Here is a 24,281-nt window from a genome sequence, read left to right on the forward strand (position 1 = left end):
CAGACGGACAGATGTTTGTCATTAAACCTGTGCAGCTGCTGCTGACCAACGGAGAAACCGCAACATCAAAACAATCAGATCAATAAAGGTTTACTAGCCCTCAGTGTCATACATAATTATAAAGAAAGGTCATGTAAGAAACAGAGTGAGATGTCTGTGAAGACTGTCAGTCATCCAGGTCATGGTTATCCAAGAAGGGTTGAAAGGGTTCTTCCACCATCAAAAAAACATATGTTAAGATATTCTCCTGTCAGGGCCCTTGAACAAGGCCCTGGCTTAGAGCTAGAGTTGGTCCTTGGGCGACACACGTTGACTGCCCACTGCTCCTAAGGGATGGTTTAAATGCAGAGAACAAATTTTGCTATGTTGTGTACAGTTAGAAATGACAATAATACCTGATTTACATTTATATATTTTACATTATATGATCATGAAGATCAAAGTGATAACAAACCCCTCTCTGGGACTGTCCATTAAATCCAGACAGGACGGTGGTGTTCAGCTCTGTCTGAAGATCAGACCCGACCTGTTCACTGATTGGTTGGTTTTTGGAATGATTTTTTTTTTTTTTTTTAAAGGAACCAACTGGGTGACAATGTTGAGGTGGACAGTGAAGTCACTGATGAACAGAACATTTCTGTGAACCTGCACAGAGCCAGAACCTGTAACACTTGTGCACTGAGCAAGCTGACTGGTTGATTGAGTCCTGTTCTATAGTAGAAAAGCTGTTCGTAAAACATTGGTAAAACATGGATCCATTTCAAGGATCCAGAATAACTCCTGTTTAATGGATCTGACCTCCTCTCTGCTCACAAGTTTCGTAACTCTAATAAACGATAAACCTTATTTGCTGTTGTTTGTTTTCTATCACGTCTATTGTTTGTTTCTGTGTAGCAGCCACTTAAATGTCTCAAACTGACTTTGCTCTTGTTATGTTTTTATGCCGTAAAGATCTGAATTGAAAAGTTGTGTGATTGAAACATGCCTGTGTGTGTGTGTGTGTGTGTGTGTGTGTGTGTGTGTGTGTGTGTGTGTGTGTGTGTGTGTGTGTGTTTTAAACAGGAACTGGTGTGCGTTTGTTGTGACAAAGACGGTGAGCTGTGTGGTCGAGGATGGAGTGGAAACCTATGTGAAGCCTGATTACCATCCCTGCAGCTGGGGGAGCGGACAGTGCAGCAGGGTGGTGGTGTGAGTACACACATTTACATACTGTATTTACAATATACACACATACATTCACACAGTACTACACACACACACAAACACAAACACACACACGCACACATATAAAACTGTCATTAACCACTGGCAGTCAGTGTTTGAATGTGGAGATCAGTTTAACTGACCTATAGTCAGATCTGCTGGGTGTTATATGTATCCAGAGAGTGACCTTGAATCAGCTGATCAAATACACTGAACACCTGGAGGATTCAGACTTTGTCAGAGAGGTTACAATAAAGAAGAAATGAATAACATGAAATGAAATAATGAATACAGAATAGACAGAGACATTAAACCATGATGACATTACACACCACTGTTGATGTATGATGATGACAGTAGGTAACACATCTGATAGCATTAAAGTTAGCCATACTTAGCTGTACTAAGCTCTTTATTAGACTTGCAGTCATTGGAGTTTCAAGTTTGTTTGTTTGTTTCTTGTCATTCATCCATATACATAGTACACAGCTGAACGTCATTTCTCATGGGCCCAAGGTGCTACTACACATATAAGAATAAGATTTAAAAAATAATAGAGTAGAATAGGATATTAATAAAGTATAATAGAAATATAGATAATTTGATGTGTTTCATGACTAGCGGCTGGGATGTTAATTGTCTTTTTGAAGCTGTCAGGGATGACAGCCTGGTTCAGGAGATGTTGTAAATGTCCATGAAAACATCTGCCAGCTGGTCAGCACAGTCCCTGAACACACCCAGGTATGTCGTCAGGGCCGGACTCCGGAAAGAGTCCTCCTCACGTCAACTGAGTCCGGACAGAGAGCCTGCTTCTCGAGCGGAGGGAAGGTCTTACTTGCTGTGTGTCATTTAGAGCTTCAAACTGAGTGTAGAAGTCATTAAGTGTGTCAGGGAGGTAGGTGTCACTGGTGTTGAACACTTGCTGTTTACTGAATGACAGCAAAGTTTGTCTAAGTCTGTTACCAGAGGTCTCTGTAGTCCTGTCTGCGGTGACCGATGTTATGATAAGACTTCATTGATCCCACACCGTGGAAATTAAGTCATTACAGCCAGCAACTATTAAAAAAGCAAAAAAAGCAAAAACAGTGGCACAGCCCCTGTAGCTGGATGGCTGTGACACGGATTTTGACTCCTCTGGGCAGCTGTGTCAGGCAGTGCCGTGGTGGTGGGGCCTTGACTGTGTAGTACCCCAAGGGTACGCAGCTTCTCCACCAGTGTTATCAATAGTGGTGGGTTGATGATTTTTCCAGTGGTACTGTAGCTGTTCCATGAACCCCTGTCCAAAAGGGTCTTTCGTTGATGGATCAGACAGGTAGAACAGATGAACAAACATTAATACAAAAACTAGCACTCAGCTGGAGCTGCTGTATCTGTGAGCACCACCATTTTGCAGTATGAGCAGATGCTTCTCTTCTGCTTCTACAAATCATCATGTTCTCTGTGGAACCCAGAATGTTCTGCTCTGTTGTGTGTCCTTATTTCTTTTCAAATCAAATCTGATCTGACTTAGTCATGTCTTTCATTTTTAGAAGCAAGTTATTACAGCATCTTTCAATAAAAGGCAGATATGAACATGTACACGTATGATGTTTCTGTCCACACAGACGGATCTTCCTGATTGTGACTGTTAACAGAAACATACTGTAAACATGAATTATTTTAACATGCTTTCTTCATTATTTCTTTTAGTATTTCTTTTCTTTTTGTTGACTTGTTTCTGCAGCCTCACATACCAGTAAATATTTATATTCTGTTTAGGGATGAGCTGTTTGCTTGAGAGCTCCTGTTAAACATAGTTGTGCTGAACAGAACTTTACACTGAAGAAGAGAAGAAATAAGACAAGTCTGAGTCATGTTTCCTGCTGATGGTCTGGTGAGAACAGTTTGATTTATGTTTTAATCTGCAGGTCTGAGACTCAGTACTATTTATTAGCAGTAGTATATGTAGCATATTAGTTTATTAATATTAATGTTTTATAACATAACGGATCTCATGTCTCAGCAGGTGAAATTTCAGTTTAACTTTAATATGAAGAAGAAAAACAGCAACTATCTTCCTTTATAACTGAATACATGAGGCTGTGATGTGAGGCATTCCTGCACATGACATCATGACGATGCTCACTCTGATTGGACAGATCTGAGATGTTTCTCCCTCAGTCATCAATTATCTCTCATGTCTCTGCAGTTATCGGACCTATATGAGGCCACGGTACAAAGTGGCCTACAAAATGGTAACAGAGATGGAGTGGAAGTGTTGCCAGGGTTACAGTGGAGAGGACTGCAACAATGGCCCAGTTGGAGGAGGAGGAACCCAGATTTCCACCACCAAACCTCAGCCCAGACCGGGACAGGGAGGAGGGAATGGACAGCGTGTTGATGGTCAGGGAGGAGGAGGAAGTAGTCATGGAGGAGGAGGTGGTAGTCAGAGAGGAGGAGGAGGAGGAGGAGGAGAAGGAGGAGGAGGTGGTGGTCTGGGAGCAGTAGGGACAAGTTATGGACAGGGAGGAGGAAGTTATGGAGGAGGCAGTTCTGGATCTGGACAGAGCGGAGGTCACGGTGGTGAGTGGATTCCCATTTACATTTATTTATACTATTGTCTGGGTCAGTACTCTGATTTGCTGCTGGGTGTCAATTAATTTCTGAAAATGGACACCTACAAAGTAGTTATGTCATACAAATTATACTGTATTTACTGATTGTCAACTGTACACAGTATTGCTGACTTTCAATCTTGCTAGCATAATGTTAGGTTTCTGGCTCATTGCTGAGCCAAAGGGTTCTGTGAGCTGAGCAGACTAAAAATATCTCTCTTTGCCAAGTCGTATCTAAGGTTTGTCCTATTTACTGGAGTAGTGAACAGCAGTTCCATAGCATAAGAACCTTATGGCATGGTTATGATTGTTGTAGGCATTAGTCGTGCCATCAGGCAAAGTCAGTTATAGCTTGTGAAAAACTTTAGATTTTGAATGCAAAACACATGAAAATATAAATAAATAATCTTGATTTTATTGGTTTGGCAAGTGACCATGTTATGAACAGATAATACCCTTCAAGTTGTCCATAGTCAGGAATTGGTGGACTGCATATCAAGTGGTTCTGGCCTACCCATTTTCCATTCGTTCCTGATAATGGTCACCTTGTTAGGCATTATCCCCTTATTTGACACTTTTAGGCCTTATAGCCTTTTAGGTGAAGCACTGTGAGGACAAATGTCTGTCCCTTATGTCGTTAATCACTGTACCCTTCCAGAAGTGAGGATCAAACCTAGCGGCACACTGACTTTAGAGTACAACACTTAAACAAACTAGTTCTGCTTCTTTTTTGAGTTTTCTAGTGATACCAGGACAGTGCTGATGTAGATGCTTTTTAAGTTTGCACATTTTTTGAGGTCCCAAAGCATATCTTCACATTAGATAGCAGATCTAGATTCACTCAGCAAAACAAATCAACCATCATCATGGATGGGACAGCTCATTTATTCTGCAGGTAGAACATTAAACTCGATACAGTAAACCAGTCACACTTTTCACTGAACCATCCTGCAGTTTATCATTATTGTCTTCTTAGTTATCCGACTATAGTATCAAAGATGCAGTAAACAGCAGGGCCTCCTCCATCTGTGTGAAAGAATTAGGAAGTAATGTGTTACCTGCACTGACCTCTGCTGGTGACCAGCATTAACTACTCTTTAGTATTGTACTGGTGTGTCAGGAGTGTTGCCTTGCCTCTGTCCAAATGTGACTTTAACAGCTTTTGTGATTGGACCTCTGAATTTGCTCCCTTTGCTTCCAGGACGAGCTGAATACGAGAAGATGAGGCAGATGGAGGAGAAGATCCAGAGTCTGACCAAGAACCTCCAAGACCTTCAGTCCACTTTGAATACCATGAATGAACGCTTCCAGCAGGAGGTCAATGAACCAAGATTCAGTGGAGGAGGACGAGGTAGCCCTTCAGGGGGAAGAAACCCTGCTGATGCTGCTCAGCCGGAGATTAAAGAGACAATTCACAACATTCAGACTAAACTGGACCAGCTGGATAACCGCACGCAGGTGAGTCCCTGTTTCCTACTTGACCTGTGAGTACTAAAATGAAGTTGCCTAATACCAATTCATTATTCATATAGCAACACATACTTTGCTCTGAAGAGATACAAACATCATCTGAATTTCTTCAATAATTTTTAATTTTTCCTCTAAATCAGTGATCTAACAGAGACAATTAACTTCAAACACACACCTCCTCTTCTCCAAGTCAGAACAGACAAATCAGACCTCATAAACAGACCTTCATCAGCAAGCAGAGATTAAATTTGTCAAGATGAACTCTAAAGTTCAAACTCCTGACAACAGGAGGATGCAGTACAGATGGATCTGCCAAAACAGCTGGATCTTTATTTTTTTGTTTTTTTTTATTAATCAAACTAAGAGATCAACCATATTTTTTTTAAGAGTGAATCAGAAATAAATAAATCAAAGCACTGACATTAACTTAATATTCAACCTAAGCTGTATTTTATCTTGATATGAAACTGAGGTGATGTAGTATCAGATCAGTCCAATCAGCTGCAGCATCAACAGGGAACATATTTGTAATAAAAGGGTGTGCTGTTTTCAAAAGTCAGTGGTCTCATTACTCTGAGAAGGAATTAGAGCATTGTAAAGTTCATCATGATGGAGGACCAGATGAATTTCTGGGTCATGTGATCAATCAAAAAGGAAACTGGGACGTACCCATTACTAACTGTATTAGTATCTATCTGAGTTTCCTCTTGGTAAATCATCAGGCAAAAACTGCAACCTTGTAAGAACAGCAGACCCAGGGATGATCCTTCAGCGTCCATCACCATGACAGAGTCCTGCCCACTCCACATTATGGGATCTGGTGGGTTACCCACACCGATTAAACATGGGCAGATCCAATTAATGTGGCATGTGTAATGAAGTAGCAGTTTGTCAGGCTGTTGAAATGTGCAGACGTGGAGGTGGTGCAAATGGTTCAGTTTTGTCTTTATATTGAATTTTAATTAAAACTCTATTTGGCGTGTCTGTTGTCCAACAGGCACATGATAAAACCCTGGTCAGCATCAACAACCACCTGGTGAATGGGAAAGGGAATGACTTGGATGGAGGTCTGTCAGGTGGAGGTGGAGTGAGTGGTGGAAGGCTGAACTTGCTGAAGGAGGAGATCCTGAGGGAGTTGGAGAGGAGAGTGTCTCTGTCCTGCTCCTCCTGTCAGGTATCACATCACTTGGGGCTCTATTTTCGACTCCGCCATGGCGCAGGTGCGGCGCAAAGTCAGGTCCGCTGTGCCGATGGGGCGTGGCGGTGCAGACTTTGGTATTTTCATGCACTGCGCCGCCGGCGCATCTCCTTCCCCTTCTCATCTCAGTCCCACCCAGCGGTGCAACTGGGAAAGAGGGAGGGGAGAAGGCGTGGAGTGGGTTTGACACAGCCGAGTCAAATTTTCACCAATCACAGCAGCTCTTCGCCTCACCTTTAAGAACGCCGCTGGCGAGGCGCATGGCAAGTTTCCAGGATGACTGAGACGCACAGGAAAGTGTCTGACGCCCAAACTTGTCCCAGGAGGAGACTGACGTCACTCATGTCTCATGACATGCGTCTGTATTACTTTGCACACCTGTTTGTATACTGTTTATTTTTTATCAGTATATATATATTGTTTTATTTTCTGTTCTATATTTTGAGGTATATTTTGTTTATATATATATTTAGTTTTTATATTTGCTTTTTAAGTATATAGTTCTCTCTTTTCTTTCTTTTCTAATTTTATTTTAATTCTATTCTTGTAGGAGCACTGCAACAAAAACAATTTCCCCCCGGGGAAAAATAAAGGATTTCTGATTTTGATGTGTAAATATGAGGTCTTTAGATGTTAAATCCTCGGCCTCCTCCTCCTCCTCCTCCTCCTCCTCCTCCTCCTCCTCCTCCTCCTCAAAGCAGTGATGTACTCCATCTTTGTAGATAACGTTAAGCATTACAATCCCGAAAATCCCAATGCGCCGGCTCATTATGCCGACACCTCCCCCCTACTGCACTGCAACGCCCATCCTGGCGCACCTCTGTACGCCTCGGTTTACCAAAATACCAAGTGCGCCGCGCACCTGCCTGCGCTGCTCAAAAATACCACTGTGCCGGTGACACAGCCTGTGCCACGATGGCGGCGGAGTCGAAAATAGAGCCCATCTTCTTTAAATGAGCCACTAATCTAAAATTACATGAAGTCTACCAACCCTGTGTGAGACGTAAATGACTTCAAAGAAAAACAGTAAACAACAGTGCAGCTTACGTAACGTGTAGTTCAGTAAGCTGAAATTAACTGTGTGTCTTTTCCAGGCTGGTGTGGAGGATTTGCGCAGACAGCAACAAGAGGACCAAGAGAGGATTCGAGCTCTGGAGAAGCAGCTAAATGCCATGGATGCTCAGTATCGACAAGGCCTGGATGGGCTGCGACGGGAGGTGGTGCATTCACAAGGATGCTGTGACACCATCAGCGACCTCCAAAACCGCATCACTGATGCTGAACGCAAGATCAGCTCTGCTTCAGAGAACTTTGATGTTCTGCAGAACCGCCTTGACAAGGAGCTTATTGGAGGAGGTGGCAGCAGAAACGATGAGAATGGTGGCTTCAGAGGAGGAGGTTTTGGTGCTGGTGGTGGAATTGGAGATGGGAGGGATACTGTAGTGACAGGTGATAGACTGGACAATCGCCTGAAAGACCTGGAGCGGCGGATCAACAACACTGTGCAGCAGACTGAGCAGAGCTACTCATACCTGGAGAATGATCTGAAAGACTACTTCCACAGAGAAATGGGGGACCTTAGGACAGTGTTCCTGGATCGGTTTGATGACCAGGCCTTCAGGATCGCAGACGTGGAGCTGGACTTAGGGCTGGTAAAGGACAAGGTGGACAACCACAACAACAGATTATTGAAGCTGGAAAATAATACCTCCCTTCTGAGCTGGAGGATGGAGGAGTGCAGGTGTTTAGGGTCTGAAAGAGGAGAGGGAAGGTCACCACCTCCTGGTGACCGGGGAGGTGGAGGAGGAAGGTGGGGAGTAGGAAGAGAAGACGGACCTAGAGGAGGAGGAGGTGAAGGGAAAAAAAGTGGAGAGGAAGGAGGACCTACAGGTGGAGGAATTAGAAGAGGAGGTACACAGGAAGAAGAAAGAGAAAATACAACAGAGAAGTCACTGGAGTGGAGAGTGGTTGCCAACGAGGATCAGATTCAACATTTTAACACTCGTCTCAAAGACCTGTCAGTGTCTGGAGACTCTCTGCACGACAAGGTGAGATACAGGTTTCTCAACATTCTCAAAACAAGAGATAGGGAAATGATTTCTTTCTTCTCATAGGCTGTCTTACAAAGTGAGTTTTCAGTTCGTGACAGAAGATGTGTAGGGTTTCTGCCGTCCTGTCCTCACTCCACCATTGTGGAGCCAGGACAATATGCAATCAGGATTTCATTGAGCTACTGCACTGAAGAATAAGAAAACATCTAGATGACATTGGACTCTTGTCCACATCAGCAAACAACAAACATAAACCAGTTTAAACATTTGAACACAAATTCAGCATGTTGATGTTTTCCTTAATGTTTAATGTATGTACAGTAAGACAAGCACTGCAATTTGGAATCAATTTAATGAGATTACAGTGATGCAAATGTAAAACTGATATGAATAGAATAGTTATAGTATTGTTTAATATGATTGTGAACACAGTAAATATGTTATCAGTGTTTGATATGATCATTATGAATATTAACATGTAAATTATTCCTGAGGTTGTGGACCTGAGCCATGACATCCGCAAGATCAAGGCTTTGACAGGAGATCATGGTGAACACTTCAACCGAATTGTGACTGAGGTAGAGCTGCTGGGGCAGGACTGCGACTTGTGTGGGAAGGTGGAGGAAGAGCTACAGAGGCTGAAGAATCATTCCCTAGACGCACTGGGACGCATGCAGAGCCACATCAACCGACTCCAGATCAGACTAGACTCCGGGAGAGAGGGCTGCTTCCAGGTCTGTTCACAACTGGAGGATGAAGTCCGCCTGCTACAAGACGATGTCAGGAGGTGTACCGGTCAATGTAAGGCTAGCCCGGACATGCCCACAGGTCAGGTCAACCGAACAAATAACTTTTCATGAAACCCTGCCACCCTTAGTTATGCTAACCTATGAATCTTTCTGTTTTCACACAGCATGTGTTTTACAATAAAAACAGTGTTCATCCATCCCATCTATTGTTTCACATGAAAGATGAGGACATTTGACATATTTGGTCATTCTGGATTTTTTTTAAGTTTTCTGAGATGAGGTTTTGTTTGTTAACATTTTTTTCATTCTGTTGTTTGTTGTTTTCAGACCTCAGGGGTTTGTAGAATCCATGAGCATTTTTTAAAAATATGCTACCCAGTCTCACATCAAAATGTGTTATAGCTATGTTGGTCCACAGAGCAAAACACATTAGTTTCTCAACAACAAAAACAACAACAACAACAACAACAACTGCTCTAAAATTGTGAAATACTTCCATTGTTGCCTTTTCTTTTCTCTTGTCCTGCCTCCACATTATGTGATGGTCAAGCTTCTCTATAAGAAAACAAAACAAGAATGGTGGACATTTTTTTTATTCTCAGGGGGAACTGCAAAATTTCAAAATAGTTTCTGCATTAAAATTCATTTTCATAACATTTCTCGTGAGACATGTATATTGTATTTTCATAATCTTCAGTCAGTGAATGCATATGATATTTCCTAGCACTTGGAGTGTCCCAGTGATGATGTATTTTTGACAGACTTGGCCAACACAAAGACACCAGTGTCCTTGATAAATCAGTAATATGATGGTTAATGTTATGGCTATCAGTTTTTGTTATTTCTCCTTTTACTCTGAGAACAAAAGGGTTTTTTTGTCAGTTTTGGATAGTGGAAGGCTAATTTGCCCATGGTCTTCAGTCTCTTGCTCTGGAGACAAAGTCAGTCTGCTTTGTCTTTTCTGTTCCAAAACGGTAATTTATTACAAACTGATTGATTTTGTGTCTAAAATTAAATAAGCACGATCCTGCTTATGTGGCCACAGTACAAGTTTAAATGCAAAATCATTCCACTGTTTTGAGTTGTCTGCCGTGTGTGGGCTTTATTCCATTTCACATTGCCATCGATCGGCTGTAATCTGATTCCAAACGCCGCTATCTCTATTAACAGAAGGCAGTTCACAGCATGTGATTCTAGAATGGGATCAGAATCAGAATCACAAATCCTTTATTAATCCCCGAGGGGAAGTCGCTCATTAAATTTTATTTTATACTTCCAGGAATATGCAGCTGAGGAGAGCTTTTTTTTCCAATTCACAATATAGCTGCAATTGACAATTTGGTTTAAAGTCCTTTTGTGCTCAACAGAAGGAAGGCAACGGGCCAAAGTTAAAGCTTCGAGCAAAACAACGAGCAGCTGTCAGGCCTAACAAAGTTGAGCAATCAGCTACTCATTTCTGTTTAAGCAAGGACTGAGACCAATCGCACGTTGTTTTTTCAAATCAAAAAGCAAATGTTTTTATATAGAATAATATCAGTGTCACAACTGTGGAGGTCTATAGATTTCATAGGAAAAATATGAGAAATATTGTGTTCCTGTCACCCAGCAAGAGCCTAAAACTGTAATTAATGCAGCTGGCATCATGTGTTTATCATGTTGCACCTCATATATATATATAGATAGATAGATAGATAGATAGATAGATAGATAGATAGATAGATAGATAGATAGATAGATAGATAGATAGATAGCTACAGCTACAGCTTCAAAGGCACATTCACCTTTTGTTTTGGCCTGGAGTGAGGGAACAGCAAACAAACCCTGAACAGAGGACTCCTACTGGTTTTATATGGCTGCAGTTGCTCTTTAATGCAGGCATGTTCCTTGTCCACACAAAGCTCTAAAACTATTTTCTGGCAAGACTTAAAAAAATCTTTTGTAATAACTGTCAAACTAAACATCATATGCAATCACCAAACAAAGATTATTATTAAGTACCACATACATTTCTCATCAGAAATGTTATGAAAACACATTTTAATGCAGAAATCATCTTAAATAATAATAATGCAGTTTCAGCTGAGAATAAAAGAAATGTCTGCCAGAAACTGTCACATAATGTTGACACAGGACAAGAGAAAAGAATAGCCCAGGTAAAAGTTTCTCCCAGTTTTAGAGCTATTATTGTGTTTGCGGGTTTTGTGCTGTGGACCATCATTGTTGTTTCACATTTTATTGTGAGACTGGGCGGACATATACGTTTATATTAGTAGAGTCACTGTCAGTCTTTTTATGGATACATTTTTCTCTTTCTGCAATTGGCACTGACAAAGGCATCAGCAGCACATTTCTAGATAATAAAACAAATGTATTTTTTTTAAAAGCTGCAGAAAATTGTTGTTTTGGTCCACAAAAATGAAAGAAACACCCTGGCAAATAGCTGGTAAATACTTTAATGTGAGTTTACTTTTTTCATGAGCAGATAATTAAAGTTTAATGCAAACTAAACCCCCACTAGGTGGTGGTTCTGGTAGCACTGGTGGCACAGGTGGTAGCAATGGTCGTGGACCTGGGTTGGATGCTGAGAAGCCTTTGGATGGCCACAGTGTGATTGGAGGCTCCATCAGTAACAACCAGCTGAAGACGCTGCAGGGCGAGCTGTCTGAGGTCATTCTCACCTTCAGCTCAATTAACGACACGCTGAAGGGGCTTGAACACACGGTGCAGAAACACAGCAGTGTCATCACTGACCTTGGTGAGCCCAGCTACATAATGTCGACTCTCTGCATTCATTGCTGCACCTTTTTTAACTAACCTTCAATCATTCATCCTGTAACCACTGACAGGAAATACCAAAGATAAGATCATTTCTGAGCTGGACAAAATCCAGCAAGAAGTGACAGAGCACATCGAGGAGAGCCGAGACAGTCTAGAAGGAATGGACCGTGATGTCCGTCGGTTCGAGAGCACACTGCTGGTGGAGATGGGAGACTGTAAAAGGTCTGGAGACGGACTGGAGAAGAGGCTGTCAAAGCTTGAGGGAGTCTGTGGGAGGCTGGACGGAGTCTCCGACTCTATCCTCAAGATCAGGGAAGGTAGAGTTCATTTTGATGGTGCCTTATTTATTTTCCCTAATTTCCTCCTTTTATTCTCCCTTTATTCTACGAAGATTAATGTTTAAGTTCACCCCTCCGTTATCTGACCAGCTACAAAATCTGAAGCTCTCTGATTGGACGTCTCAAGTATAGAGTGGACCTTAATCAGCAGGCTGTTGATGAACACATGGATACATGAAAACCAATATATATACTTTGTCCCATACTGTGGTGTTTCCCGTGTTGTGGTGAGTCCTGTGTTTGATTTGTCCTTTTTTGTGATGTGTTGTGATGTGCTCCGTGTACAGGACTGAACCAACACGTGTCAAGTTTGTGGACATGTGTTTCTGGTCTGAATGACTCGGTCATCCATCATGGAGGAATCATGGACTTCATTCAGAAGAACCAGGATGATGTCTACAGCAGGATGAAAAACCTGAACTCGAGCCTGAACCAGGTCCTCAAAGATCTACAGAGTTTCTCTGACCACAACCTTACTGGTGAGCTAGATTCTCCTGTGTTCGGTTTTCTATTCTTTTCTAATGCTCAGTCTCACAGCAATGGTTCAGCGAAGCTTCACTTCTCTGTTACTTCTGTTTCTTCACTTAACATTTTTCTCTGCTGCTTTGGCTCAGTCCTCGAATGAAATTCATGATTCATAAAACACTGAGTGACATTCCTAAGTCTGCTTTAGACTTTATTGTCTCTGGGGGAAATCCTTTTTCACAGTTCTGTGCATCACAGGCAAAAACAATAATACATTTAACACATGCCTACAACATGATACACCTTTGAAACAATTGTGTTCAGGCACCAAAACCAATTGGTTAGGAAAAGATCTCAAGATCTCTCACTGAAAAAAAACAAGTGCACTCTAAAAGCTAAAAATGGAGATAGTTACGCCTGTGTGTGCAATAGAGACTTTATGTTTTTTGTTTGTTGTCTGAGGCCCTGGGATACATAGGTGAACACATATAACACAATAAAGAAGCAGTCTAAAGTCTAAAGTCATAATTGTACAGTTTTTTTTGTTTTGAAAAATGAATAAAATTGTATAAATTCTAATTCTGCTTCAGTTTTTCTTTTAGCTTTATGGTGTTACAACCATTTTTAATGTAATGTGGCATTATAGCGGAAGTTGTGCTAAAAAAATGATGTTGCTTGCTTGTATTTTTCAATCTTTAATTTATATAGTTCTTTAAATATGAGATTCGAGGCACCGGTACACTGGAAAACCGTCCAAAAACCCAGAGGTTTAAGATACAGTTGTGTATCATCAGCCCATCAATGATCCTGGACTCCAGCAGCAGTTAAAGTAGTAGCAGTTAAATATCTGATGGTCCTTTGATGATGATCAGAATTAAAGATTTCCAGTGCAGCAGAGTTGTATTGTTTCTGACTGAGACGATGCTGCCCAGTGTTTGACTTTGAAGTGTCTCCTTGCTTTGATAAATCAAATCATCAAACATCTGCCAGCTGCTCACATGCCTTCTCTGGTCCTGAGTTTATTTAAGATGGACTGAGGCGAAGTGGAAAACTGGCCTGTAGTTTGACGAGTCAAAGTTTGAAATCAAGTTCTGCTCGTATTCCAACAGCATGGCTCCGTAGAAAAAGAGTCCGGCTTCTAAACCAGCTGCCTGCAGTCCAGCCTGTTACCTTTGAAAATTTTTACACCATTATGAAACGTTGAGCAGCTGAAATCGTTGATGAAGCCAGAATGACGAACCATTCCTCTTTCATAATGACGGCAGTTTGTTTCCTCAGTTCAAATGCTGACAGTGATGTGAAAAGAAGAGGTGATGCAGCAGAGAGCGAAACATGAGCCTGATTAACTTTATTTAAACATGTTGCTACAGCAAATTCTAAACGAGGATATCATTTTCAAAAAAAATGATATTTGTCAGTTTCAACCTTTGATATGTCGTCTTTGTGCTATTTTCAGTTAAATATTGAGTTTCAGTGTTTTACAAATAAACGCATTCTTTTTGGAAGTGGAGTGATAAGATTTGTGACAGTGAAGCAGGAGCTTAGACCTTTGTGTTCATTGTCTGTTCATATCATCGTTGTCTGTTCATATCATAACATCATTACACAGGACTGCCTGGACCCCCAGGACCACCAGGAGAAAGAGGATTCAACGGGCTGCCGGGTCCCCGTGGGCCTCTTGGACCTCCCGGGCGTCAAGGTGAAAATGGAGCACGGGGTTTGCCGGGTATGACAGATATTTCATATATTCCCATATGTTGATATTATAGCAGAATAAACAGATCCATAAGGGCAATCGTTCAATCAAATCCTGAATGAAGATGCTTTCTGGGATCTTGACAGACTGCACCTCTTCTAATGTTAGTTGACAGTTACCTCCTACCATCGCTTTCATATCTGCACCATATTTCATATTTGTATGTTATCTTTGTTGTATGCATTGTCTTTGCTGCATGTACTGTATTTTTGATGTTGATATTTTACTATGAGAAGCACAGTACTGGAGGAGCAACAAATCTGGTCACTACACAGTGTAGAGATATGTTGACAAAGAACCTGAACTTGAGTAAGCGGTGCCGGTTAAAAATATACGGAGGTAAAATTAATGAACAAGATAGTCCATATATAAGTTTCATCTGTACAGAATTCAAATTTACCAGATAAATGTCTGCATGTACTGTTACCATTTTCCAACCCAAACAAATTGTTGACTGCTCATTGTTATTTTTATTTTTCTGCCTTTTCTAACGTCTTGCTCTTGTTTCTTACAGGTCCCAAAGGTGAACCAGGTATGCTTTATTTATTTATTTATTTATTTATTTATTTATTTATTTATTTATTTATTTATTTAATCTAAGAATAAGGTTCCATGGCAGTGAACTGGCTCAGACATCTGATTTAATTTGTTTGTTTACTATAATCTCAGTGTAATGTGTTCTTAGTGCTGCTTCCCTCTGCAGAGCTGACGGCTGTTGCAGTCACAGTTACTTACTAGAACATCAGCATACATCATTAAGATAAAGTCATGATATATAATAATGTAATACGGCCTAATAATACTAATAATTTTCATATTTTAAAATATTATGGTGAATTAGAACACTGAATTTTTGTTTTTAATGTCACTGTTTTCGACCAGTGTAAATTTTTTTAATGAAACGTATAACACAAATATTTGATGACTTTTTTTTTCAAGAAAAAACTAAATTGAAGAAAATCTATAACAAAAACTAACTAACTAAAAAAAAACTATGTAATATGTAAGAATTTTTGTCCCTAAATAAAAACTACAATCACACATTACAACTCCTGATTTGTTAAATAGTTTTCTCCACCAGCCAATAATATCTGCTCTTCAGATGTTGATGTTGAGTGGTTTCACCAATCAGCAGTATTTTGTCTGTCAGTAACATTGTGTTTCTACGAGCAATGGTAGATAGTGTTGCTGGTTCTTAGAAATTAAACAGCAATAGATTTATGGATTGTAATGATAAAGTTACCATAACCAAACATGGCAACTGTACACAACGTAGTTACATAAAAGTCACGACAGTCTGCTGTGAAATCAGCAAACGTGAGAGCTGTAATACCAACTGTCACTCAGCTGTGCACACTGGATACTTGAATATCTGCGCATGAATGTGCGTGTGTGCATGTGTGTTTTCAGGTCTGCCTGGTGTTGATGCTCATGTACCCAGACTGTCATTCTCTGCTGCTCTCACTGTTCCCATGGAGAGAGCTGGAACTATCATCTTTGACAAGATCTTTGTCAATGAAGGAGACTTCTATGACCCAAGAACAGGTAAACATGAGAGGCGGTTCAGCAGGTTGTCCCCAGCTCCTTCTATTCATGTGTCAAGGAGTCCTTCAGCGAGACACTGAACCCTGATTACTGAAACTGTTGCTGATGGTCAGAATGGAGACTTGAATGTCAGCTCACTGCCATCAGGGTGTGAGTAGGTGAATGAGAAAGTGATAAAAAGGCTATTTTAGTATAGCAACAAGATCACATCAACACCTGTACATTAGAATTATCTAGATGATTGGGAATAGTTGTGGAAGATTTACCTATCAAAATCTTGTTGTCATAGATCTCTACAGGAAGTGAGAGTAATCATAGGTGTTAGGTGTATCTTTGGAGTTCCCCTAAACAATCTGAAGCTATAGCAGCATAAGTAGGGGCTGGTCCAGGGCAAGCCTGATCAAGCCCTAACTATAAGATTTATCAAAGGAAAGTTTTAAGCCTACTCTTTACTTTTAATCCTATTTGTACTGGACATGTGGACATTCTTACAATTTTTACTTTTAATTCTTTGCTTGCTGTGCTTTTAGATTATTTATTGCATGCCTTTTACTTAAAATGTGTGGAATATACTGGAACTTGTGAATTTCCCTTGGGGATGAATAGAGTACCTATCTACCTTCCTACCTTCCCACCCACCTACCTACCCACCTACCTACCTCACTACCTACCTACCTACCTACCCACCCACCCACCCTTAAACGTAGAGACAGTGTCTGCCTCGCAGACAAAGACTGGAAAATGGTCCCACAGGAGAGGAGCTTGATAGGTAAATGCTGTGGCTCCTATTCGGCTTTTGGAGACTTTAGGAACCATAAGTAGACCTGCATTCTGGGAATGCAGTGTTGTAGTGGGGTACTAAGGTACTATGAGCTTTTTAAGATAAGAAGGTGCCTGACCATTCATGGCTTTGTAAGTAAGGAGTAAGGATTTTAAATTCTCTTCTGAATTTTAGAGGGAGTCAGTGCAGAGTGGCTAATATCAGAGAAATATGATCTCTCTTCCTTGTTCTCAAATTTGGCCAGCCGGATAGTAAGGAATTGCAATAATCCAACCTGGAAGTAATGAATGCATGGACGAGTTGGAAATCCTCAAACTATTGTTGTGTAGAAGGTCACACAGCTGATTAGCAACTGCTTTCTCAAGTTTTTGACAGAAAGGGAAAGTTGGATATTGGTCTATAGTTGGCTAAAACCCCAGGATCAAGGGTCAGCTTTATAAGAAAAGGTTTTATTACAGCTACTTTAAAGGACTGTGGGATGTAGCCTGTTGATAAAGACAGTTTGATTATGTCTAATGAGGAAGAGCCATTAAAGGGTAAAACTTCTTTAGGCAGCTTAGTTGAGATGGGGTCTAAAATACAGGTTGATGATTTTGATGACGCATTAATCTTAGTGACCTCCGATTGGTGTAATCGGGTGTCATTACTGCTGACGTGAATAGCAATCTTACTGTATTTACGCTTATCCTTAGCCCCAGTATCACTAAAGGAGGCAGAGGAGTAGCTAAACATCTGGCACACAAGGCAGGAAAAAGCTGGAGAGGAAGAGAGAAACTGTTGCTAGCTGCTAGGCTAAACTGGTGTGGCTAGCAGAGCAGACAAGCTTGTAGACAAGTAAAATTAGCGGTCGCTAAAATGACTTATTGTCTGTCACAGTGCTTGTGCTGAACTAATGTTACTTTAAATGGCGGGTAATAAGCCGCTGTAACAAAAGACAGAGCAAATCACACACAAGCGAGAGCGACAGCCATATGCTACTACTCATGCAGCAATCGGAAACAGGTAGTAAGATGATTCGCTTACCTCAGCATGTCAGCACGTCATGTTACACAAATATTTGATTTGATGCTTCGCTCAATAAAATGTTTCCTGGTGTCACTCTAAGCTTCAACATGCACTGAATCTGTCACCTTCAGGTATTTTCACCGCCCCCATAGATGGACGTTACTTCTTCAGTGCCATCCTGACTGGTCATAAGAATGAGAAGATCGAGGCAGTTCTGTCTAAGTCGAACTACGGCATGGCCCGGGTAGACTCTGGAGGTTACCAGCCTGAAGGTCTGGAAAACAACCCTGTGGCAGAGGCTAAAACCACTCCGGGTTCTCTGGCTGTCTTCAACATCATCTTGCCTCTGCAGACTCGGGATACGGTGTGCATTGACCTTGTGATGGGCAAGCTGGCCCACTCTGTGGAGCCCCTCACCATCTTCAATGGCATGCTGCTGTATGAAGACATGTAACGGATTCATGACATCTGAAAGTCAGTGAGGCCATAGAACCTGAAAAGCACAGTTCAAGATTCATGACAAACCCACAGGAGGCTGCAGCATAAAGTATGATGTCACTTCCGCATGAAGGAGTGATCCTAAACTGATGACAGAATTTTTTAAATGAATCTTCAGTCTTAAACAGATTTGTGTCTTCATATTCTAACAGATCACATTGGTTTTATGTTATTTTTCTAAAGAGTCTTTATGTCACATGTGGATGACAGGAGGGTTCCATTTACCTTTTGACTGCTTTAATCCAGTCAGCTGATCTGATGTAGTCACAGGATATCATGTCAGAGCCGCACTGTGAGGGCAGACGTCCCTGTAACCAGGATCAGCTGGTGTCTTGCAGACCTGCTTCCTACTTGAAACTTTTTAAAACTTTTGGAGGGACAGAAACTGCTGTGGAGAATAATTACGGTGTTACCAAACAATTTCCTGATTTATCTCTTCTTAGAGCAGCAGAAGGGCTAAAAATGTACAGTTTGTGGTGCGGGAGGTGCTACAGGAAAGATCATAGAGTCTGTTAAACCCACAAGGTTTATCCTCTGAAGAGCAGAAAGAAGATCAGGACATTATTGACCATCTGATAGATGTTGAGATATGTCATTGTGGACTACGATCTTAGGCCTGCTTCAGACAACACGATTTTAGCTGGATTTTGGGAAGATTTGTGACGGCCAACAAATTATCAGCATCATGGCTGATTGTGGGCAACAGTTAGTCGTCTTTACTCATGTAGTGTGACATGATAAACGACCTGTTGTGTGGCGTCTGGGGTGTCCCACGATACCCCAACACAAAGACTCGCATGTCAGAATTTTTTTGTCTTGACTCATCTAGTGTGACATCTCCCACAACATGTTCCTCAGTGTTGATCAATCAGGTGCTCTGTCCAGAGTGCAGTCATGTAACTATGGTGAGCGGAAGGAGGAGGAGGAGGAGGAGGAGGAGGAGGAGGAGGAGGAGGAGGGATGCTGAGGCTGCTGCTGTCAGGTGGGACAAGGAAAGAGAGGAAATTTTGTTCAGCAACAGTACCCCTGCTTGTTTGATGTTTCCTCGAGGGAGGAGGACAAGTCAAAAAAGAGAAATGTTGGTGATAAACAGTTGAAGCTCTTCATCAGGGTTAGGGTTCGGGTTAACTGCAGGAATATGCTTATCATTACTAATTCCAGATCTGACATTAAAGTTGCCTGTTTGATGAGGCCAACACAGCCAAGCGTGCTGCTTGTAGAATAAATAACTCTGGAAATAAAATGACTGGATGTGAAGGTCATATCCATCCTAATTGTTATGTGGATGCTTCGTAGTAGATGTTTAAATAATGACTGAATGGGCTGAAGTTTCCTCCACCTCTTACTTTTGCTTGTGATGTTATCGTGCATCCACAGATGTTTTGTTTTGTTTTTTTTTTTGGTACACATGGCCGCAGCATCACACACAACACTTCTGTGAGTTTGATTGACAGCTGCTTCACCCGCCTCCTGATGACCTCTGAACTTGTGCGTGATCTTGAGATGAGACGTGTCGTGATCGATCGGGTCATTCACGTGCTTTGGCCAATTGTCCAAAAAGACACAGTGAGAGTTTCTGGCAGCGTGATTGTATAATCTGACATGGTGGCTATTGTCTAAGACAAAACAATGTGAAGTCTGAACCAGGCCTTAGATAAACAGTTACAGGCTGTGTGTTGCATTTGCCATCACAGAGGAGAAATAAAAAGTCCCTGTTTAAGCAGTGTTACTATGGCGTCCTCCTGCATTCACAGCGGAGTTACAATAAAGGCTACTTACCACAGATAGATATTACCAGCAGAAGCACTGAACAAGCTGCTGGATAACTTTGGTGATGGTGAACTGGAAACATATTTGACTTGGACAGTGAAAAGTGCAGCTGCAGGCCACCGGTTGAGTGATTTCTGATTTACAGTTAAAATCTTGACACCCCAAGTCATCACAATCCTTGAGCCCCATCCCTGGATGGTCAGACATTGTCATGGCAACATGAGACAGTGTGACTTTAAATATGATCAGAAACAAAGAAAGCTTTTTGCTCTGAAGCTTTATGAAAGCAAAATGTCTTTTTTGTTTGATTTTATGAGTGACATGAATTCATATTGTGAATGTTTCATACAAAGCTGCAAGTTTTCTTGTTTTGTTGTTTTTATGTCCTGCCAAGTATTTAAGCCATTATCACATAATTTCACTTTGATGGGTAAAATGCTGAAAGATGATACTCTACACTTTCTTACTATTAAGAAATCCCATAAAATTTCATTGTTGGAAGGAGTATTAAAATTGTTTAGTTAAGTAAAGGTAGTAATACCACAATGTAAACATACTGCACTGGTAAATCCCTGCATTATAAATGTTATTTAAGTGAAAATAGTGAAATTTTATTGACAAAATATACATAAAGTGTAAAAAGCAAAAGTATAACAATGGAGGTCTGTGGCACAGATGAATGAGATATATCAGGCTTTAACACTGTTGCTTGTCTTCTCCATCTGAGTCTGTCATCAGTAACTGAACATAATATGGGGATATGTATTGGTTTCACATCAGCAACCTTGATGACAGCCTGCATTGTGTACAGATGAGATTATGAATAAAAATTGGGTAGGGTTAGTAGATGTGAACAGAGTGGATTTTTAGAAACTGTATTCATTGGCAGGCTGTAGCTCCAGTTGTCATGTAAACCTGTTGTTTTTTTTTTTTTTTTTGTTCATGTTTTTGTACTGAAAAATAGTTGTTACTGCCTTGAAACACAAGTGAAGCCCAGCAGCTTGTTAAACAATATGTATGTTTGTCTGTGTGTGTGTGTATATTTGTGTGCGCGTGTATGTGTGTGTGTGTGGTGTACAGACAGACAGACAGACAGACACACACACACACACACACACGCACACACACACACACACACACACACACACACACACACACACACACACACACACACACACAGAGTTGTGCTCATAATTTTATATAACCCTTGGAAAATTTGTGACGTTATTGGCCTTATTTTCAAAGAACTATTGATATTAATATATACATTTATTTAAGGATAGTGGTTCAGATGATGCAATTCAGTATCACACAAGTGTCTGCTCTTTTTTAAATGATAAAATCAACCAAATGGCCTTGATCAACAGTTTACATACCCTGTAATGTTTGGCCTGATAATATACACACAGGTTGAAATTACTAGTAAGGGTGAGTTTCAACACTTTGTATTTGTTTGTAATTAGTGTGTGTATATAAAGAGTCACTGAGTTTCTTCTTCTTGAGACACCCCTGCATTTGGCATCCAGGATTGCAATGACTTTGTTGGATATCAAGCTATAGGCAAAGTAAATGAACTGTCAAAGACTAATGAGAAAAAGTAGTCGAACTTTAGAAATCAGGAAAAGGACTTCAAAATATATGAAGAGATTTGAAAATGTTAGTCAGTAGTGTTGAAACTGATAAAGAAATGGAAAATTAGCGGTTCTGTTGATACCAAGACACAGTCAGGTAACCAACAAATGTCTCAGACACAAAAACTGAGCAAAACTGAAAGTAATGGTCACAACCACAAACATAAAATGTTTGGAGAGGAGCCAACAAGGCCTATGATGGAAGTACACCGTCCCCACTGTGAAGCATGGCGGTGGAGCTTTGATGTGTTTGGAGTATGTGAGCTACAGTGACTCAAGGATTTCAGTCAGATGGAATGATTAATGCAGCATGTTAAGAGAAAATACTGGGGGACAAATGGCATTCATCAGTGTGGACGCTGTGCAGGGGACGCACTTTGACTTTCCAACATGATGATAATCCAAAAACACATTGCCAACGAACCTTTGAGTGGTTACAACAGGAAAAAGTGAAGGTTATGGAGTGGCCATCATGGTCTCCTGACATCAACATCATTGTGCCACTTTGGGGAGAAAGTGCAGTTCATGCAAGACAACCCAAGAATTTTTGAGACCTGTGAACTTTTTGCCAAGGAGAATACCACCTGAGAAAATGAAGGACCTCATCCACATCTGTCACTGAAGATCGCAAACCAAAACCATTGTCGATGCTAAAGGGGGCAATACACAGTTTGAGGAACTAAGGGTCTGCAAACTTTTGAACAGGAACCATCTCAGTATTTTCTTGATGTTTTGTTTGATGCTTTTGAGACATTCTGTGATGCCTTATAGTTTATCTGAATCCCATTAAAAATAAAAGAAATGTATTGTGACTAATCACTCATTTTTTATTGGAATGGTACACATCTTACAAGTTTTGCAAAGGACATGTAAATTTATGCAACAGGGGTGACGGTTGGGTTCTGATGTAAATTATCAAACCCTATCAGTAAAACAAAAGAATTTAATACAAATCTGAAACATATGATACTGTCAGAGTGGCATGTGGTGTTTCAGAATGTGATTGAAATATGTTGATTTAATGGAGATTTAGAAAAGTAAAATTCATTGGGTAGTTTTTTCTATGTGCTTTGGTCAAACTCTCAGCATGTTCATGGAGCTGCAGACATGACCATCAATTAAAACTGAGCTAAATTTTGAATGAGTTTGACAGGATCTATGGCAGATTTCTTGCCAATCATGCTTAACAAGTAAAGTCCTTTATATACAGCAGAGTGTTTTTATGTGAAAGTGGATGACATGATAATATACTATGATGGATAATACTGTTGATTAGATTGAAATAATGCACTAACAGCTGCACTACTGTTCATTTTTTTCTGTAAAATAAAGATGATCAGATCTTGAATTACTTATTAATGTTTTTTTTTTTCTTCCATTTTTTATTGTTACCCAGGTGCCAGATCTATAAAACAGGTGGTTTTAGGTTAGTGAGGTAAGTTCAGATTTAACTGTGGGTTTTCAGGGTTATGATTGTTCACTTCTTACCAGGGTACACTGTCACAAGGGTTAAGGGATTTAAGCCACCACATGGCGGGTTTTTTGGGAATAACTTTTGATAGGAATGTGGTAGGAAGTTGGAAGTAGCGTCTATCCCCCCATCTGGGGGGACGCCGGATCCAACGGTACCACCCTCGAGTGTCTACCACCCTCGAGTGGGTTTCTGTCAATTTGGACCGAAAAATCGGAGCGGGTTTTTTTGGAATAACTTTTGATAGGAAGGGCGCACGGACTTGTAAGTGGGCTCTACCCCCCCTATTTCATGTACGCTGCGTCCAACGGTACCACTCCCAAGGCTCTAGGACGTTGTGTTCAAAAGTTATGGCTAAAACAATATTTCACATATATAGAAGTCAATGGGTGTATGGCAAATTTGACAGTGCCATAGGGGAAAAGTGTCCTCCAGGGGGTGCATAGGAGCACGTTTCAGAGCCCCCTGAGTCGATTGGACCCCCCTTTGAAGGCAGGGTTAGGATGAAAGATTTTTAGTGTGCGTCGTCCCCGTGAGGGGACGGCGCGCACACGTGCACACTCCATCCAGCCTCCCTATGCGGATCAGCCCCAGCAACTCCAACAACCACCACCAAATGCGGACACCAATAATTTCTTATAGGTAAGTATGAATCAACACAGTATGCATTATAACATGTAACATTTCACTCCATTGTCCTTTTCTTTCCACAGGTGCAGGAAGCAGATGAATCACAGGTAAGTATTTGTAGTAAATAATTCTGAACATGTCTTTTCTTTTTTTCACAGGTACAGTAGACGCTGCATCGAAGTAAGTGTCATTACATCATATTGTTTTCATCTTTTTATCTTTTTTTACAGGTACCAGGAGCCCTGAGGAACAAGGTAAGTGTACTTAATAGATTTCTTTTTAACTCTCTTCCTTTCCTTTTTTAGGTATGGGGAACCACATCGAGGAGGAGGTGAGTATGGGGTTAGT

The 24,281-nt window shown here is 40.9% G+C and overlaps 2 protein-coding genes across 2 annotated transcripts in view; one reads left to right on the top strand and one right to left on the bottom strand.

Moving 5' to 3' along the window:
* The window catches only part of LOC139336432 (EMILIN-1-A-like), a 37,655-nt gene extending 18,577 nt beyond the window's left edge, over positions 1–19,078 (top strand). Inside the window, exons 2-14 of the mRNA XM_070970552.1 lie at positions 1,063–1,188; positions 3,392–3,765; positions 4,999–5,255; positions 6,265–6,441; positions 7,560–8,513; positions 9,011–9,344; positions 11,784–12,020; positions 12,112–12,360; positions 12,669–12,860; positions 14,456–14,572; positions 15,117–15,134; positions 16,013–16,147; positions 18,065–19,078. Of these exons, the coding sequence (XP_070826653.1) occupies positions 1,063–1,188; positions 3,392–3,765; positions 4,999–5,255; positions 6,265–6,441; positions 7,560–8,513; positions 9,011–9,344; positions 11,784–12,020; positions 12,112–12,360; positions 12,669–12,860; positions 14,456–14,572; positions 15,117–15,134; positions 16,013–16,147; positions 18,065–18,387 (3,493 nt within the window). The 3' untranslated portion in view covers positions 18,388–19,078. The remainder of the gene's footprint in view (positions 1–1,062; positions 1,189–3,391; positions 3,766–4,998; positions 5,256–6,264; positions 6,442–7,559; positions 8,514–9,010; positions 9,345–11,783; positions 12,021–12,111; positions 12,361–12,668; positions 12,861–14,455; positions 14,573–15,116; positions 15,135–16,012; positions 16,148–18,064) is intronic.
* zdhhc1 (zinc finger DHHC-type containing 1) overlaps positions 1–24,281 on the bottom strand; it is a 223,812-nt gene that overhangs the window by 75,750 nt on the left and 123,781 nt on the right. The window lies entirely within an intron of this gene.

Source organism: Chaetodon trifascialis, chromosome 1 (assembly GCF_039877785.1).
Source record: "Chaetodon trifascialis isolate fChaTrf1 chromosome 1, fChaTrf1.hap1, whole genome shotgun sequence".
Lineage (NCBI taxonomy): Eukaryota > Metazoa > Chordata > Actinopteri > Chaetodontiformes > Chaetodontidae > Chaetodon > Chaetodon trifascialis.